Source organism: Galeopterus variegatus, unplaced genomic scaffold (assembly GCF_000696425.1).
Source record: "Galeopterus variegatus unplaced genomic scaffold, G_variegatus-3.0.2 Scaffold13224, whole genome shotgun sequence".
Lineage (NCBI taxonomy): Eukaryota > Metazoa > Chordata > Mammalia > Dermoptera > Cynocephalidae > Galeopterus > Galeopterus variegatus.
Genome location: NW_007739335.1, coordinates 3,488 through 23,111, shown reverse-complemented (window position 1 = coordinate 23,111; position 19,624 = coordinate 3,488). Strand labels below are relative to the sequence as shown.

General features: G+C 35.3%; 1 protein-coding gene across 1 annotated transcript in view; it reads left to right on the top strand.

Annotated features, from left to right (window-relative positions):
* LOC103581515 (AP-4 complex subunit epsilon-1-like) overlaps positions 1–19,358 on the top strand; it is a 20,596-nt gene extending 1,238 nt beyond the window's left edge. Inside the window, exons 2-7 of the mRNA XM_008563329.1 lie at positions 5,402–5,525; positions 9,964–10,219; positions 12,015–12,572; positions 14,211–14,401; positions 15,890–16,047; positions 17,074–19,358. Of these exons, the coding sequence (XP_008561551.1) occupies positions 5,402–5,525; positions 9,964–10,219; positions 12,015–12,572; positions 14,211–14,401; positions 15,890–16,047; positions 17,074–17,234 (1,448 nt within the window). The 3' untranslated portion in view covers positions 17,235–19,358. The remainder of the gene's footprint in view (positions 1–5,401; positions 5,526–9,963; positions 10,220–12,014; positions 12,573–14,210; positions 14,402–15,889; positions 16,048–17,073) is intronic.
* The last annotated feature ends 266 nt before the right edge of the window (positions 19,359–19,624 follow it).

Below are 19,624 nucleotides of genomic sequence, written 5' to 3'. Positions count from 1 at the left end.
GTGTGGCGGCGCTCTCGCCGAGGGTTCGGATCCCACATACAGACCGGTTCCCGCTCACTGGCTGAGCGAGGGGCGGGCGTGGCACCGAGGGTTGCGGTCCCGTTGCCGGTCCCGGTCCGGTGCGGGCGCGACACTGAGGGTTGCAATCCGTTGCCGGTCACGAAAAAAGACAAAAAAGGAAAAAAAAAAAAGGATCATACACTGTAACTGAGATTTATCCCTGGAATGCAAGGATAGTTCAGCACATGTAAATTGATTAATGTGATATACCACATTAACAGAATAAAGAATAAAAATCACACGATTGTCTCAATACATACAGAAAAAGCATTTGACAAAATTCAGCACCCTTTCATGACAAAAACTCTCAACAAACTAGGAATAGGAGAAATACCTCAATATAATAAAAGCCATATATGAAAAGTCCTCAGTTAACGTCATAACATTATATGGTGAAAAACTGAAAACTTTTTCTCTCACGATCAGGAACAAGGCAAAGATGCCCATTCTTCCCATTTGTAATCAATATAGTACTGAGAGTTCTAGCCAGAGCATTTAGGCGAGAAAAAGAAAGAAAGGCATTCAAATTGGAAAGGAAGAAGTAAAATTGTCTGTCCTTGCAGACAATATCATCTTATATAATGAAAATACTAAAAGTTCCATTTAAAAAACCTCTTAGAGGGCTGGCCCGGTGGCGCACTGCTACAGTGTGCCGCTTGGGAGCGCGACGGCGCTCCCGCCGAGGGTTCCGATCCCACATACAGACCGGTTCCCGCTCACTGGCTGAGCGAGGTGCGGGTGCAACACTGCGGGTTGCGATCCCGTTGCCGGTCCCGGTCCGGTACGGGGGCGACACTGAGGGTTGCGATCCGTTGCCGGACACGAAAAAAGACAAAAAAAGGAAAAATAAATAAATAAATAAAATAAAAAACCTCTTAGAACTACTAAGTGAATTCAGTAAAGTTGCAGTATGCAAAATCAACATTCAAAACTCAGTTGCATTTCTATACACTAACAATAAATTATTTGAAAAGGAAATTAGGAAAACAGCCTCATTTATAATGGCACTGAAAAGAATAAAATACATAGGAATAAATTTAAGAAGGTGAAAGAGTTGAACACTGAGAACTATAAAACATTGATGAAAGAAATCAAAAAAGACACAAATAAATGAAAAGACGTCCCATGTTCATGGATTGTAGGACTAATACCATTAAAATGTTCATGCTGCCCAAAACAATCTGTAGATTCAATGCAATCCCTGTCTTTTAAGGCTTTTGATATATTTATTTAGCACAGTGATACCTAATGGCCTAGAAAATTCAATTGTCTTTCAAAGGGTAATCAATTTCTTCCCCATTAACTCCTTATATATTGGTAGAATATGATGGGAGAAAAAAGTAAAGTTTTCAATTATAATTGCCCAACCTGTGACTATATTGCTTATAAAGGTCATATGACATCCAGGGCATGGAGTGAAAATGTCTGGGAGCCATCAGTTGCCATTACTAAAGTTAGGAGTCAAGTAGGGAAGGGGAGGTAAGATGATGAGCCTAATTCCTGGCATTGGCTATTTTCTTTCTTAAAATAAGTTAATTGCTGACACAAATATAATAGATAGATAGCTCTGGAATTCCCCAAGCTGATGCAGTCCTTTGCCAAGTGCATTTTTTTCCCCATAGAACCATCATCATAAATGGGGTTAAGCTCTTAAATAGGCTCTTCCTCTCTCCTCCCAAACATATTTTTCAAAAGTTCTTTAAAGCAAAATTGAAATTTCTTGAGCTTAGATTATTATAGAAAAGGAAATTGGCTATGAGACAGGACATGGCAAGTGCTTAATAAATACTTATGGAATAAGTTATAGAATTACATATTTTAGAATTGGGACTGGCTGTAAGACAAAATAAAGAGTAACAGGGAAATAGGTATTTTCTGCATAAAGAATTGTTAATTCTGGAATCCTTCAAGTATCGATCAGTACTGGTACTAATCTCATTAGAGATTTTTATAAATCATTTGTAGAGAGTAGTAGTTAAATGTCACTTTAATAAGTGATACTCAGCTCCATTGGGAAGAAAAATGTCCAGTTTATAAGAATAAACTTCAGAAAGATATTGTAAGATACTAAGAATTGGCAAAAATAAATGGGGTGGTGGGGAACAAATTTTATTACCAGTTCCCACCCAAAGAAAGCATTTAGGAATCTGTGGATTATTCTATTAAAACATTATTCAAGTATATTGTAGCCCCAGTGTTGGGTAACACTGGAAATAGTAAGGGGAAACAGCAGTTTAATCTCTTGTCTATTGAACTATGACTTTTACAAAACCATGTCAAGTTGAGGTTGATAGTCTCTCAGCCCAGAGAACTGTACAACACAAAAGGGGATCCTAATGTAAAATTGAGTTAATAATAATAATAGATCAATATTGGTTCATAATTGTAACAAATGTACCACACTAATGTAACATGTTGATAATAGGAGAAACTGTGTGTGAGGGCAGGGTATAGGAACTGTCTGTACTTTCTGCTCCATTTCTCTATAAAAACCTAGAACTGCTATAAAAACAAAGTTTGTTACTTAGGAAAAAATTTAAATAACAATACTTATATATTTAATTATTAAAATAATTAAAATTAAATAATAATTAATAATAAATAATAGCTTGAGGGTTCTCAGGGAAGTATAGCCAAATGGTCAAGGTATAAAAGAATTGCAGCACAAGGTAACATAAAGGTAAGTCCATATAATGCAGACCTCTGACAAATAGGTTAAATATTGAATTACTCACTTACGCTTAGGATAGTTTGTACTTTATGATCTTTCACCTGGGCTACTTTAGTAGCTTTAAACTCCAAGGTCTCTGTGCCTACAGCTCATGCTTTCTCTTCTGCATGAATTTCCCTTTGCTCTCTTTCTTCACCTGGTTAACTTCTATATATTCAGTAAGTTGCAATTCACCTATCTGGCTCCTTCTTTTTCTTTCTTTCTTTCCTTTTCTTTCCCCTCCCTCCTTCCCTCCTAACCTTCCTTTCTTCCTTCCTGTCTGTCTCTTTTTTGACAGCTGGCCTTAAAGGGATCTGATCCCTTTACCTTGGTGCTCCTGGCTCTTTCTGCCTGTCGTTTTTCTTGTGCTCCTCACATGCACATGAGCTCTTGTACTTCTAGTCAACTCTTTAAATTCTTTGGCCTTTTATTCATCACTGTGTGGATCTGGGGGAGTTTTCACTAGAGAATGAAAATAGTATGGTTTGAACTTCGTTCTTACCTTTGAGCCTTTCCAGGCCTTCCTTTGATGACAATCTTTAATTCTTCTGTCTCAGAATTGAAATTTTATCTGTCTGTTCTTCAGATACTGTTCCCTTCTATGTCTAGTTTTTGTTTTTTTGGGTTTTTTTCTCTCTCTCTCTTCTCTCTAACTCTATACCTCTAATTTTGAACTTCTTTCTGCTCTTTGGATTAAACTCTTTGTCTTTAATTGTGCATAGGAAGAATTTCTTGAGCTTTTCATTGTTACCGGAAGTGTTAATTCAGAGGCTGGATGTTTGACTGCTATATATGCTATTAAAAAGAGGCCAGTAGTGGCTAGATTAAGCTAGATGATTGAAAAACTTGGAATGAGAGGATGTTCTAGCTGAAAAGGGCCTTAGAGAGATTTAGACAAGTGGTTTCCAAATATGATTATGAATCAGAATCACGGAGAGTTTAAAAAAAAATGAGACAGAGTTTTGAGCACTACTTCTGTACCTTCTGTATCTGAATCTTTGAAAGCTTGCCTGCATGTATAAAGAGATCATTGACAGATTCTATGAAGTCAGCATGATCCTGGTTATTAGATCAACATTTGTAGTCCTAACCCTTCACTTTACAGACAAAAAAAACTTAAGGTCTAGTTCACATACCTAGCTAATACCAGACCAATGTCAAGAATTCAGTTGTTCTGATTATTATTTATTTATTTATTTATTTTGTTGCTCATTGATTCCTGTTCTGTATCATTCATTTAGCCAAGAAGCATTTATTTAGTAGTCTTTGGATTAGGTGTTATTTCCTTTGGAGGAGGAGTATAATGTAATAATTGAAAGTACAGCTCTGGAGCTAGAGTATCTGAGTTCATATCTGGCATTGTCATTTCCTGTGTTTGCTATTCTGGGGTGAGTTCATGGCAAACTCTTTGCCACAGCTTCCTCATTTGTAAAATGTGGATAGTAAGTACAGAAGATGACATTTATATTTTCTAAGATATTTATAAGAAGGTCCTTTTTGTTATAATCTAGACAGTCCATAAAGATAAATTTGCCAGTTAGGATTAGGATTAGCTAATTAGCATATTAATAAACTAATAAAGTGGGGCCTCATACAAGGTAGATGGTTATTGCTCTTTCACATTAAAGAAATCCAGGCTGGTCTGTTAACTCAGTTGGTTAGAGCATGGTGCTGATAACATTAACATCAAGAGTTCAGATCCCCGTACCAGGCAGCTACCCCCCAAAAATAAAAATAAAGAAATCCAGAAGTTGTCAGCTTAGGGTTGTTGATAGCTTCATGATTATAAGAAACCCAGTCTCCACTTCTCTTGCTGTCCTGGCATCTTCAGTGTTTGACTTCACAATCCAAGATGGCTGCTTGCACTCCAGCAATCATGTTTCAGTCTAGCCAATAGAAAAGAAGAAGTGGGAGAAGAAAGATTGTTTTCTCTTCCAGGAGGACTCCTCCTAGAAGTCAGTGGCCAGAACTCAGTCATGTGGCAAAGGAGTGTGGAAATATCTCTTTTCTGGGTGGCCATGTATCTTAGAATTGAGAGTTCTATTACTTAGAAGGAAAGGGAGAATGGATATTGGCATCTGCTCTACCACAACAATAGGAATTTTCATGACTCTGATTGAATTCATTTAAGGTTATATGGATTCAAAGGAATCAGAACCTGAGATAACCTTGTTCTTTGTCAGTAAGGGAGATTTCACACTCTGGGCTCCATCAGTCCATCTGGTATAAGAATGTATACCTAGGAGCATTTTGTTAAACAAAATATGTTCATCTTTTCATTCATAGCTCATTAAACATTTTTGCATGAGAGCAGCAACTTTTCAGTAGATCTGGTTTATCAGTTATCTTTCCTAATTGAATTCATTTTAGCTTCTAAAGGAGGTAAAAAGATAAAAATGAATGATAGTTTGATGACCTAGTAATATGAAGACTTAGAGTAGATAATCAATAAATGGTAGCTGCTTTATTATTATTGCTATAAATATTTGATTAGATCATCCCCAAAGTTTCTTCACTGTTTAAAAATTGAAGACTGGATTCCAGTCTTCAGGTATTTCACTAGTGAATGTATCTTTGATAGTTTTTGCTTTGTTTTAAATATGAACCTCTGTTATTGTTTTAAATTTCTAGTTCTCAATTTTGAACCATATGGACTCTCCTTTTCTTCATCTGGCTTCACTGGACGACAGTCTCCTGCTGGCATCTCTCTTGGTTCAGATATATCTGGGAATAGTGCTGAGACAGGGCTGAAAGAGTAAGTTCCTTTCTATTAAAATTGAGACTATGGGAGTGTTTAAATGTTTTTTACCATTCCATTTGTTTTCTGCTTCTGCTTTATATCATCATGATCATTATTTGCTTATTTTATCATGACTTCCAAGAAGTTTATTATTTCAGTGGAATTCAAATAATTCAAAGGAAGAGGCACATTTGTGGCATTGTGTTTTAATATAATGGCTTAGAAAGGTTCCTAGAAACTAAATTTTGTATGGGCTGTTGTTTCAGTTGTTTCTGTTTATTGGTCTGAAGGTATTGATATTGTATATCATGTCGTTATACTTTAAGAGCTTACCTACCTTCCAAGACAGCATAGATATGTATAAGCTTTACAGATAGTAATAATGTGTGTGTTATTGCTACTTATTGTAAAAATATATGTATACACATATATATGTTTTTAAAGAAGCATGTTAGAACTTATACACCCAGGTAAGTGTTTAGCATATTATTCTACATTTCTCATAATCATTTTGTTCTTCTGATAAATACTTCTTATAACCATCTCACTGGAAGATTGACAAACATAAAGATAATCATAAAGTAAGGTGACTAACATCACCTGGGGAAGCTGTATAGACCTGAAGAATGTGTATACTCACCTGAGAAAGCTGTTTACTAAAAATGCTTCCTGGGCTTCTTTCCAGCCACCTTGAAAATTTGTGATATATTTGTTTTAATATCTTATTTGGTGCTAAGTATTATCCTTTTAAGGTAGATTTTGACTTTGAAAATATAATTAAATTCCTTTTAGAAACATAATTAAGTTAATAAAATGAGATTGTGTGTATAAAGTACATAGTACATAATAATAGCAGCTAACATTTGTCAATCATTAATAATAGTTGTCATTACTATCATTCTCATCACTATCCAAAAGCTGAGTTTACCAAATACAATTAACAATTAATATGAATAATTTTGGTCAATATACTGACGTGACAGTAAAGAAAATGACCTTGTTTATGAAGGAGCTTCATCTAAAAGAGTTCAAAAATATTTTAAGTAATGGCAGCGTTTTTGGAGTAAATGTGATAAAATCTCAAAGGTGACAACTTTGAAGGATGACATTTGAATTTTGAGTTCATGTATATTCATTAAAAAGTTGGTCATCTTATTTTGTGATCATCTTTGTATTTGTCAATCTTCCAATGAGATGGTCATAAGAAGTATTTATCAGAAAAATGACCCAAATAGATTATGAGGAATGTAGAATGATATGCTGAATGAAATGGCATAAGGTAAAGTTTTTTCTTAATTTTTTCCTGCTCTGTTAAAAGGCTTATTTTCTTTCCCAGACATTTAATTTTGGTACTACAAGCATAGGGTGCAGATATGGTTTGTGAGCATGTGATGACAGAGGTGACAGCAATTAAGTGTCCCGAAAGAACAAAGAGGCAAGGGAAAGAGAGACAGGAACCCTCCAATCTCAGGGAGGAACTTACACAGTCCCTTTTACCTGCACAACAGGTGACAGCATCTGTTATTTAGTACTGAACTGGGAGACATGACAGGGCCTTATAAATCCTGTATGTGTACATGGACTATTCAGAGAAATGGCTTTTGGCAAAACTAAGGAATTGTGTATGCTACATTATCATGAAATGGAACATGAGAGATGAATTTAAATTTTTTTTTCCAAAGAGGACCACAGCTCACACATTATTTAAGATTAGGAACCAATGTGGTAATTGGTAAGGCGAATCAGCTTTAGAGTAGAGACAGTTGCTCTTCTACAGTCTCTGGCAAGCAGAGAATAAAATAGTACCAAGCCCAATTTAGAATTTCTTACCTGTAAACCCTATTACTGGACAGCACCCTATCTTAAATGGGAGTTCCTAGGGTTGAGTTAAAGTACACCCCTAATATTTTGATGGTTACTTGGTCAGAATTTGCATCTGTGTTTGAATGCAGATTTATTAAAAATAATATAAATGCACACCATATAAAATCATAAAACCATAATAGTGTTGTCAAGATCCAGGCAAAAATGACTCATGTTTAAAAAAATTCTTTTATAGTATGTTTCATATCATTGAGGCATATTTTGTGTATCTCTAATGTATTTTCCCACTTTTTAGATTGTCTATACGTAATGCATGACAGAAAATTTATGCTGATAATAGGCATGTATGCATATAAAATAAGTGAGAAACATCTTTAAAATAGCTTAAAGCTCTTTTTCGGCTCATTTTCTAGCACCCTCTCATTTTGCCTGTTGTTGTGGGTTGGGTTCCCTGAGAAGCACATTCTGCAGTGACATTAAGTATGCAGAATATTTAGGAGTGCCCTTGGGATTGACACCTGTGGAAGGAAGAGGAAAGAAGCAGGTTTAGGCCTAGGAAGAAGTTAAGATGCAATGCATTGTCAACAAAAGCCTCTGCTGGCCCCATGGGGAGGTCTGGATGTAGAATGACCCTTCACAGTCGTCCTGAGTTGGGCCAAGATGGGTGGCCAGGATTTTACACTTCTGTTCACCAATCACTGGATGTGGGCTGCCTTGGAAGGTGTGTGATCTCAGGTGAGGCAGCCCTCTGCAGCTGAGGCAGTCCCTGCCAGCACTCCCAGCAGCACTTCCAACCGTACTTACTGAAGGTAGATCTGGATGGAGCAGCCCAGGGTCCACCACACCTGCCTTTTTTTGTTAAACTAATATTTGAATCATTTGTTAATGAAACTTGGGTACTTGTTCTTTTTTTTTTTTTTTTTGAGTAAATAATTAAAGGAAATATGTCAGTTCAGGAGGGTACAAAGATACTGTAATTGTACTGTGGGTATTCATGAATTTCCTAGAGGTCCTGCTTTTGAGATCCTAGGGATGCAAAGGGTCATTTTAGTGATTCCCATGACCACTTTTGGATCTGCTTTTGGTAAGGGCAACCAATTTTCTTCTAAGAGGTTTATTAATGTTTTATTTCATTTAAAAACTTTTTAGAAAACTCTTTTGGTACCTAAAAGAGACAGGGAAATGAAGATACTTGTAAAGAAACACACAGCAGTAAAAATCATTGCGAAGAATAAACCAGTTCCTTGTAGGGCATTCTTTATTAACATTCAAATTTGCCTCAGTCACTTACTACTTAATAGCATTAATTCTTTACTCAGTATGAAGTATAACTACTTGCTTTTTGTTTTTGGCCTACTACAGAAAATCAAATTGATCACGATTTCAACAAATTAGGTGGGAATAATAATGAATACAGATATTTCTGAGTCTTCCTTTTATATTCATTTCATGATCTTCCTAACTTGTAGTAGAAATTTTTAGAATGTTGTTTTGGACCATGACAAGGGATGCTTAAATGAGCCAGGTGCCAAGGACACATAGTTCTATTTTTATTTTTTTTTGATAGTATTTTCTTCCTATGATTAGCAAATATAAATTGTATATATTTAAGGTGTAAAACATGATGTTTTGATATACATATACATTGTAAAATTATTACCACAATCAAGCTAATTAATGTTCTTATAGGAGAACAATAGGGACAATCTATGGCTGTTTCAGCCTGTGCTTACGATGGTATTAGTCACTTCAGATTCATAGTTGTAACTTTTGGGACAACATTAGATGAGTCCATATTCTAAATTTGGCCCTGGACTTTTTGCCTAGATGCCTTGCCTGGGCTTTTTGGGTCAGATACCTGGCACTTAATCACTACTTTATTTCTTCTTCAGCTCAGGTATAAAAAATTCCTAAGCCTCATGCTCTTTCTTTTGTAGACCAAACCTCATTTTATTTTTATTTTATTTTATTTTTGGTAGCTGGCCAGTACAGTTATTGAACCCTGGACCCTGGTTTTATCAGCACCGTCCTCTAACCAACTAAGCTAACCAGCCAGTGCCTTATTTTACTTTTATAGAAGTACATTTATAATATTTGAAAATGTAGCTAGTGTTCACATTAAGAAAACCTTCTGTATTAAAAGTAAATTTATACATAGGAGTATATTTGAATGATTTTTTTTGCTTTCAACAGGATTTTATTTAGTGAATTTATATAGGTTTAATCCCTTTATATACAGCTAAGAAACTTGAGTCATTTCTGATATTTAACCCATCAGAATTTTAAAGATAAGGTATTTTTGAAAAGTCAGTAGGGGAAAGGAACCAATTTACAATAATTCTATTTTTGTGCAACTTATCTAAGCAATTGAGTGAAAATTACATGGTCTGAAATTTTAAACTAAGTCTAGAGTAGTGGTATCTTAAATCATGTGACTATGGTGTGGGGGAATGTTGGCTGTAACTAAAGTAAAATCTAGAGATCTAGGTTTTACTTCTGGCATATAAAATATATATGAAAGCTGTTTCTAAAAGGCCATGGGTAATGATGTGTTTTGGAAAAAATGCCCCCCAAAATAACTACTTAGTAGTTATTTAAATTGACTTGATTTCATTATCAATCTCCTTAGGACAAATAGCTTGAAGCTGGAAGGTATAAAGAAATTGTGGGGGAAGGAGGGCTATCTTCCCAAGAAGGAGAGCAAAACTGGTGAAGAAACTGAAGCTCTGCCTATTCCTCAAGAGAGTATAATGGAGAATGTAGATCAAGCTAAAACAAAAAAGGATCAGTGTCAAGTGCTTACCCAATCTAAAGAAGAGAAAGAAAAGCAGCTGCTGGCATCATCATTATTTGTTGGACTAGGATCAGAAAGCACTATCAATTTGGTAAGTAATCAGTTATGTTCCTCTAAGAATCTGTGTACCCTGTTTGTACAAAAAACTGGCTCTGTAAAACCTCCTGACTATCCTCTGTACACATGGTGGGAAATGGTTTCCACAGCTCTCACTTGCCATCATTTTCCAGCTCCAGAGCCAAAAAGAGAAAATCCAATTGGCTCAACTGAGTGGCATCGTGCAGAAGGAGGAGCAGCTAATGATGAGATACAATTAGCATGTATCCTCTTGCCTCTCAACCCCAAGTTTTCCTCTGTCGCTAGGACAGAGCAGACAGGATTGGGACTAGCTAGAGATGTGCTCCTTCTGTATCATGCCTCCTTTTGTATGGCTGCTTTTCTCCCTCAGACTATTCCATACTGATTTTTCTCACGTTTAAGGTTCTCAGTTACATAGATCAAGGCTGGGTTGATGTATTTCATTTTAACTAACTTTTATTTTTAGGTCAGTTATTTATTTTGAGTTAATTTTTTATATAGTTCACTGTTAAGAGTCAAGTTCTTTTTAATTTTTTCACCTTCACCTTTTTATTTCATCTTCATTTTTAGAAGACATTTTCTCTGGATTGCAGTGCTAGGCTGACTGTTTCTTTTCTTTAAGTATTTTAACAAAGATGTCACTACAGTGTGTTTTGGCCTGTGTAGCTTCTGATTAACAACAGATTGACAGTGCAGATGAGTTCATTAAACTTGAAGACAAAGTAATAGAAACTATCCAAAATGAAACACGGCGAGAAAGAAAAGACAAAACAAAACAAAAAAGGAACAGAGAATCAGTGACCTGAGGGACAGGATCAAGCAGTCTAATATACGTCTAATTTGAGTCCCATGATTATTGGAATTGGAAATCCATTGCCCACTCTCCCATCCGCAGTTTCCCTTGTTTTTGTGTTAATAGAATATTAGTTCTTGTTTAATCACTTATGAATTGGGAGGTCAGAGACAAACTTATCTGCTTAGTGTTGGAAGAAAGTGTTGGGGCTTGAGGGGAATGGAGATGTTATGAAAAGGGAACTAGAATTCTGATTAACTAGAATCATGTGAAGGGTAACTGTGCAGTGTTGAAGCCCCCAGAAGGATAGAGACATGGACTTAGAATAGTGTCAGTTTGCTGCACTGATTCTAGATAGAACTTTGTGAGGCAAGGGAACACTTGAACCATCACTCTTCTTACTTAGATTCACGAACCATTCCTCAGAAGGTTTAAATCAAGGATGGCAAATTTTCTGTTCCTGTCTCCTGAGTCTGTGTCAAACATACATCATCAGTCAGTTATAGAATTCTTTCCTGCTGAGTTTTCCAGTCAGCCTTTGCCAGTTGATTCTTGAGGTAAAACCAGTTTTTCTTCTCTGCTTATTAACTCATAGGCTGTGAAATCGTGATTGTTATAGATTATTAAAACAGTTTGGATCATCTCTGCATTTGAGGGTAACTTAGTCTTCTACAGGACAACTCTGGAAACTCAAAAAATGGCTAGGTTTCTCAGTATTTTTAATTTGTCCAATTCTGTAATCTAGTATTCTGAAATCTATCAAGTTTTTAGAATTGTTCATGACTGACTTTTTGACTTTATTTCTTTTTTTATTTTATGTGTTTTTAAAAAGAAATAAGATTTAGCTAATATTTCAAAGTTATGTAGCTGTCCAAATTTTAGGTCTTAACATTTTCTTCATCTCTGATTTTTTGGAGCAAGTTAGTAAACTGCTCATTTGGAATTACAGAAAATGTTTAAAACTCATGACTAATAGAATGGTTTCTTTTATGTTATTACTATTTTATTTTTGCAGCTTGGAAAAGCAGATAATGTCTCTCACAAGTTCAGAAGGAAATCAAAAATCAAGGAAACCAAAAGTGGAGAAACAGCCCATTCTCACAGTATGACCTGTTCTTCTGTTAGTTCTTTGTCAAATGTGTCATATGATGAAGATTATTATTTGAATACTTTACAGGATAGAGGAGACAAGGAACTAAAGAAATTTTCTCTCAGTTTGGAACTTTTGGATTCTGAGCCTCTCACAGAACTACCCTTGGTTGAGAAACTCTCAAATTGCAACCTGTCTGCACCTTCTTTGTTTGCTGATAACGATATGGAAATTTTTCACCCTCCTCAATCTACTGCAGTCTCAGTTGCCAAGGAAATGTCTTTAGCTTCTTCTTTTTTGGAGGAAACTACTGAATGCATACATTCAAATCTTATGGAGGTCTGTAATAATGAAACCATATCAGTGTTTTCTTACAAAATTTGGAAAGATGATTGTTTATTGATGGTCTGGTCAATCACTAATAAGAGTGGTTTGGAACTGAAAAGTGCTAACTTAGAAATTTTTCCTGCAGAAAATTTCAAGGTAAGAAAATGAATAGTTTGTTATTTCTGCCTTAAATGGACAGTGCTCGCTAATAATGTTTCTGCTGTTCGCTCTTCTGATGGTTTTTAAATTTCTCCTTCTTTTACCTTCTTTGCAAAAACAGGTAAAAGGTATGACAAATTTTTTCCTTTTTTTTTTTTTTTAAAAAGATGACCGGTAAGGGGATCTTAACCCTTGACTTGGTGTTGTCAGCACCACGCTCAGCCAGTGAGTGAACCGGCCATCCCTATATGGGATCCGAACCTGAGGCCTTGGTGCTATCAGCACCGCACTCTCCCGAGTGAGCCACGGGCCGGCCCTTTCCCTTTTTTTTTTGACTGGTAAGGGGATCGCGACCCTCGGCACGGTGTGGTCCGCACCGGCCATACCTATATAGGATCCGAACCCACGGCCTCGGTGCTACCAGCGCCGCACTCTCCTGAGTGAGCCATGGGGCTGGCCCAATTTTTTACTATTTTGAGTAGGGAAAAATTGTTCGAAAGAGGCAAGGAAGGAAGCATAATAGAGATTGTATTGGGGAAGGTCGTAGCTACAAAGTGAGTTTAGATGGAGCACAGTGAAAATGTAGGCTCTTGGTTTAGACTGCTTGGCTTTAACTTTTGCTTCTACAGCTCATTAGCTGTGTTACATGGTCAGGTTATTTGACTGTTTTGTTCCTCGGTTTGCTTATGTTTCAAATGAGAATGTTAACAGTGTGTGCCTGTTACTGTGAAGGTATGAGTTAATACCTGTAAAATGCTTACAGCAGTACATGGCACCTGGTAAGTATTATTGTTTATTTTCAGTGTGTACTTAGTGTTCTCTTTTCCTGCACTCTGTAAATGTCTCATTCACTCTTGTCATAACTACTGACAGGAAATTCTGAAATTATTTAACAAATCAAGTAAAAATATTGAAGGGTAAATGTGTATATTACCTCTTTTTTCTCTCACTGATGGATTATTCTGCACTGAGTGCTCAGACATCACTTCTGTTTCTTTTCTAGCTCCAAGAGACTGCCATTTTGATTTCTGGGAGTATGTTTAATTGCATTTTTGTGTGGATGTCCTTGGTGGAGTTATAATGTATATCTGTCTTCCACGAAACCGACCCCTTTTCTTTTATGAACTGGAATGTGTTGAATGGGATATTGTCTGGGTCACTGACTGGGGAAGAAGTTCCCAAATCTAGATGTACATTTAAATCACCTGTGGAACTTAAAAAACAAAAAACCCAACCCAGTTGCTTGAACACTACCACCAGATCTTGAATAAGGGTAGAGAATGAGAATGGAAGACATCTCTATTTTTTTTTTTTTTTTAAACTCTGCTAGCTTCAAAAATCTGGTGCTGGCCAGTGTTGAGAGCTTCCAGACTAGAGTTTAATAATCTTTTAAAAAATAATCATACAAGGGCTTTAACTGTAATGCCATTTGGTATGTAATTTTGACCTGTGTACTGTTATTTCTTGTCTGTGCTAGTTAATTTTTCTCAAGAAGTCAATCATCTTCATAATGTAGTTTGTTATTAACTTCACACTACTATGCTTTTGTACCACTTCAATTAAATAGAAAATCGGTATTCATATAATAGTCTGTATTGATCCCTTCTTCAGTACTTTTATTACTTTTATTTACAGATCACTGAGCAGCTGGGATGCTGTTTGCCTGTAATGGAAGCAGAAGGCACCAAAACCTTTCAATATAGTGTGCAGATGGAAAAACCTTTTACAGAAGAGAATCTTTCTGGTTTTATAAATTATCAAATGATGGATACTCATTCTGTTCAAATGGAATTTTCCATAAACTTATCACTGTTAGATTTCATTAGGTAAATATTTTCAGGAATGTTATTTATTCATTCAGCAAATATTTATTAGGCTTCTTCTCTGGGCAGAGAAACTATGCTATGTGCTAGGGAATATAACAATTAAAAACCAGATACATTTCCTACCTTCAGGGAGCTTCCAGTCTATGGAAGAAACATTGAACAGTCACATAAATATATACGTAATTATGATTTTGCTATGAAGAGAAAATAAATGGTACAGAGGGAGATTATGAGACCCGACTTAAGGTCGGGTTGGTTGGTAATCTGGGAAAATTTCTGAAAGTAATATCTAAAATGAAATAAATTCAAAGATTCTGCATGGCTTTTTTTTTAAGCTTTTGAAGTTTTTCTCATTTGTATTTTATTCATTTAATTATTTCATAAAATCTGTTAAGCTTTAGAGAAAAGAAAATTAATCAATATAGTGATTAAACTTTTATTAAACATATAATACGTATTTAGCACTATATTAGGCATTGTGCAGTGTTAACAAAATAATTAAAACAATCTCTTAACACTTTTGCTCTCATTTAGTTTTATAAATGTATTGTACTGTCTTTCAACATTTTTTAAAATGAAGACTGCCTGAACCAAGAATGAAGAATACCAGTGAATATCTAAAAAATTTTTAACTTCCACACATTACTTGTGTTACACTACTATAATTTTTGCCCACTCTTTAAGGTCTTTTAGTAAGAACGTGTCTATCAGTCTGTCAGAGTATTTATGTCTGTGTTGCAGTGTAAGATAAAATTCAGCCTTCACAAAATTTATATTCTGTGACAGTGAAGATATATCCCATGATGAGCATTAGTAATCTAAAGAAACACTATATATATAACATAAACAGTTCTGTGTGTATTAATAAAATCTTTATATCTTTACAAAGAACTTCTTTCTTGACTATAAAATCAATGTATACTTATAAAATTCAAATGCTATAGAAAAATATGAATAAGTAGAATATAAAAGTTTCCTGTAATTCCACCCCCCAGAGATACCCAATTTTAACTATTTGACCTTTAGTCTCATAAACCATTTTCATAATGTGTTTTTAAAAAGTCTTTCCCTTGATCTAATTTATTTAAGGTGCTAGGTCTTTGTAATCATTCTCTTTTACATGACTTTGATAGAGTATCTCATTATCCCCAAATCCAAAGTATACATAAAAGAAAAGTTTTATACTATAATTGAATAATTCATGAAATTACTTGGTAAAATGTTACTGGAATGACTAATAGTCAGAAAGAGAACTAAGTGAGTTACAGAAAAGACATTTTCAATTTCATAATATCTTCTTTCATTATTTTCATGAGGTTGGAGGATGATACTAAGTATTCTAATCATATTTAGTTTAAAAACATAAATTTTGCCAGACCCAGATTTACAGTGATTATGTTTTATTCCCATGGGTCATTTGAAATGTATATTTGTTTAGAATCATTTCATTCTTTTGGACATATATCTAATTTTAAAAATTATTTTCAGACCATTAAAAATCTCAACTGAAGACTTTGGAAAACTCTGGTTATCCTTTGCAAATGATGTGAAGCAAAATGTAAAAATGTCAGAATCTCAAGCCACGTTGCCTTCTGCCTTGAAGACTCTGCAACAGAAACTAAGACTTCATGTTGTTGAAATTATAGGTTCGTAGAGTTACAAAAAGGCAATCCTGTGTTTATAGGAGTTTTCTCACAATCAGAACACAAATCAACTCTTAGAAGTGTCAGTCTTCTTAGAACTGTGTTCCTATTATGAGAATCTTTCAGATGAGTGTTTTTCAGACTGTATTAAAATTTTTTTATTGGAAAATACACATAACATAAAATTTAACTGTTTAACCATTTTTAAATGTACAGTTCAGTAGCATTAAGTATATTCGCAGTGTTGTGCAACTGTTACCACCATCAATCTCCAGAACTTTTTCACCTTCCTCAACTGAAACTCTGTACCCATTAAACACTAACTTCCCATTTCCCCTCCCTCCCCAGTCCCTGGCAAACACCATTCCACTTATTGTCTCTATAAATTTGACTACTTTAGTTACCTTAAATAAGTAGAATCATACAATATTTGCCATTTTGTGTCTGGCTTATTTCACTTAGCACAATGTCTTCAAAGTTGATCCATGTTGTAGCATGTGTCAGAATTTCCTTCTTTCTTAAACCTGAATATTATTCCACTGTATGACTGTACTACATTTTGTTTATCCATTCATCTGTCAGTGGACACGGGTTACTTCCACTGTTCGGCTATAGTGAATAATGTTGCTATGAACATGGATATACAAATATCTGTTCAAGTCCCTGCTTTCAGTTCTTGTGATTATACACCCAGAAGTGGAATTGCTGGATCATATGGTAATTCTGTATTTAATTTTTTGAAAAGTCACCATATCAATTTCTCAGCAATTGTACCATTTTACATTCCCATAAGCAATGCACATGGGTTCCAGTTTTATCACATTTTCATCAACATTTTTTTTTTTTATAATAGCTATCTTTATGGGTGTTAAGTAGTATCTCACTGTGGTTTCAATTTACATTTCCCCAGTGATTAGTGATGTTGAGCATCTTTTCATGTGCTTATTGGCCATTTGTATATCTTCTTGAAGAAATGTCTTTTGAAGTCACTTTTTTATTAAATAATTTTACATTTTTGTTTTGTTTTAGGCAATGAAGGGCTATTGGCCTGTCAGCTGCTCCCATCCATCCCGTGCTTACTGCATTGCCGAGTTCATGCTGACTTATTAGCCTTATGGTTTAGATCTTCCTGCTCTACTCTTCCTGACTATTTACTTCATCAGTGTCAAAAGGTGGTGGAGGGATCCTAGCAGAAGTTCTGCTTAATTTTACTCCATCAAGATAAATGGTTTACATAGATAAACTTATTTACCAAAGTGGAAAGAACTCATGGTACTTCTAGTGAAAGTGGGGATTATTACAAGTTATGATTTATGTGTTTTCTTTATGATTCTTGGTCAAGAAAGATCCCCAAGAAACTGTGTCCCTAACCTTTTACTCAGGATTGTACAGTATGTTTGGGTCCCAAAAAAGTGACCTAAGCTAATGTTATAAACTGCTAATGGTTTATATAGCAAATGGTTTATATAGCACTTAGTGTAGATGGACTGAAAATATTTATTTTGTTATAAATAATTTTATAGCAAGTTTACTCTAGTGCTAGCTAATCTGTAGTAAAGCCAAGTCTCAGTTCTCTGCGTTAATGGAAGGGAGACATGAAATTGATAATCTGAAACCTAATCCATATTTGCTTTGGAATACAGTGTATGTTTCTTGGTAGGCAAGACAACACTTTCAATTATGTTTTGCTTAGATTGGTGTTGCGCTAAGTCGGCATAGCACACACTAACAGTTGTAGGAGATTCATGAACGTGTTAGATATTGGGGAGTCCAATATGTGGTATATTTTTTATTACAGATAACTTGTTATACATAATTCCAGATAATTTGGCTATAAAATGTATCTGTTTTTCACTTGCAATTATTATAAAATTCACAGTGAATCACCGTATTCTTATTTTAAAAACTCAGAGCCATTTACAAAATATTATCATATAGAAACAAAACGCATAAGAACCCACAGTACCAAAGCAAGCAGATATAAGAGGATGGCAAATTAAAAAGTGTGATTGGAGTATAAATAGTAAAACTATCTTTCCTGGCCTTTGAATCCTTTAGCACTCAATGGATATAGCTGAGGCAGTGATTAAGTATGCCATACAGGTTCTTCAGTAAAATATATCATTTTCATGTTATAGTTATGCCTATATTGCCTCTGTCAGAACTGTTACCAGTAAAAGAAGAGGTTAATCCTAATATGGATGATGGACCAAAATCTTGGGATTGTACATTAACTGAAATAGTATTTTATAAAACCTTATGGTGCTGTGGAAAATATTTTATTATTTCACTTTTTCTGACACTTTGCCATGGAGACTATTCAGGTAATACAGTTTTAAGTCATTGCAGTTAATACTTTGGTTAATTGGTACTGTTTATCAACCAGGTCAGGAATTCTGGTTTTAGTTTATCTCATCAATCACAGCTGATCAAGATGCTAAGGGGATTCCCCTGACCTAATAGATTTCGTTACTCATTTGTGTCTAGAATATTTCCCTCCCTAAAAACAAAAGCAGTGTTTTGTTTTGTTTTCTCTTGATTAATTTTTAAGTTATTCAATAAAAAGAATTAACATCTTATTAATTTCGTTCTTTTAAAAATGTACAGTAAAACCTTACTATAAGAGCAATAAGTGACTGGAATTTCCTATATAATAGGTTCCTCCTTTTGAATAGAAAATCAGATTCATCCTTAGGCTCCCAGCAGTATCATGATGAAGGGAATGTGCTGACTTTGGTGGTGTGGTGGACACTGGTATCTAGTAGCCTCATCAGCTTCCTCTTTATTCCTACCTCTGTCAGCAGCATCTGCTGCCCCTTATCTGACTCAGCTGTTACTCTGACAAAGCGAGAGGAAGTGCCCTCTCACTTTGCAAAGGAGTGCAGCGTATGGTAGAGGAGGTGTTCCAGCTTTTTGTGTTCTTACTTCCATGTGTTTACATGCTCACTGAGGCTGAGTCGAGTGTGGTACCATAGGTTCAGGATGCCCAGCATGCACATGGAGAGCTACTAGGGAGAGATTACAAAGGGCTTTCTGTTCCTTTGTTAAAGTGTGTTCATGAGTAGCAGCAGCAGTTGTCACGAGCGACATGCTTGACATACAGAGCTATCTAATGGTGGGAGAGGTGTAATGGTAGATTTAAGGTTGGTAGCATGATTTTGGGTCTGCCAAAGGGAATATAATGTCACTTTTGTTCTTTCTGAACCCACTAAATAAAAGTAGGGTAACAGAGTTTCTACTGAAATGTTTAGTAGAATGTTTACAATTTTTATATTTTTATGATTTTAAAAACAAACAATAATAGAAAAGAGTAGATTTTAAGGAACTTCAGGACAGAATGTATTCTGCCTAAATTCATTGAATGTTTTAAGTTCTAAATCAGGCATCACCAACCTTTTTTGCATTGTAGGAGTTGTGACTATAAAGTAGGGAGAATGATATTTATGGGTAGATTCCTTCTTTTTACCTTATAGCCATAATTTAGTCAGTGAAGGACAACATCTGGGTCAGAGCTATGGGGGCATGCTCCTCCGTGTGAGTTTTGTGCCAGGCATTTTTGCTGAGAATGGAGAGGGTAGCA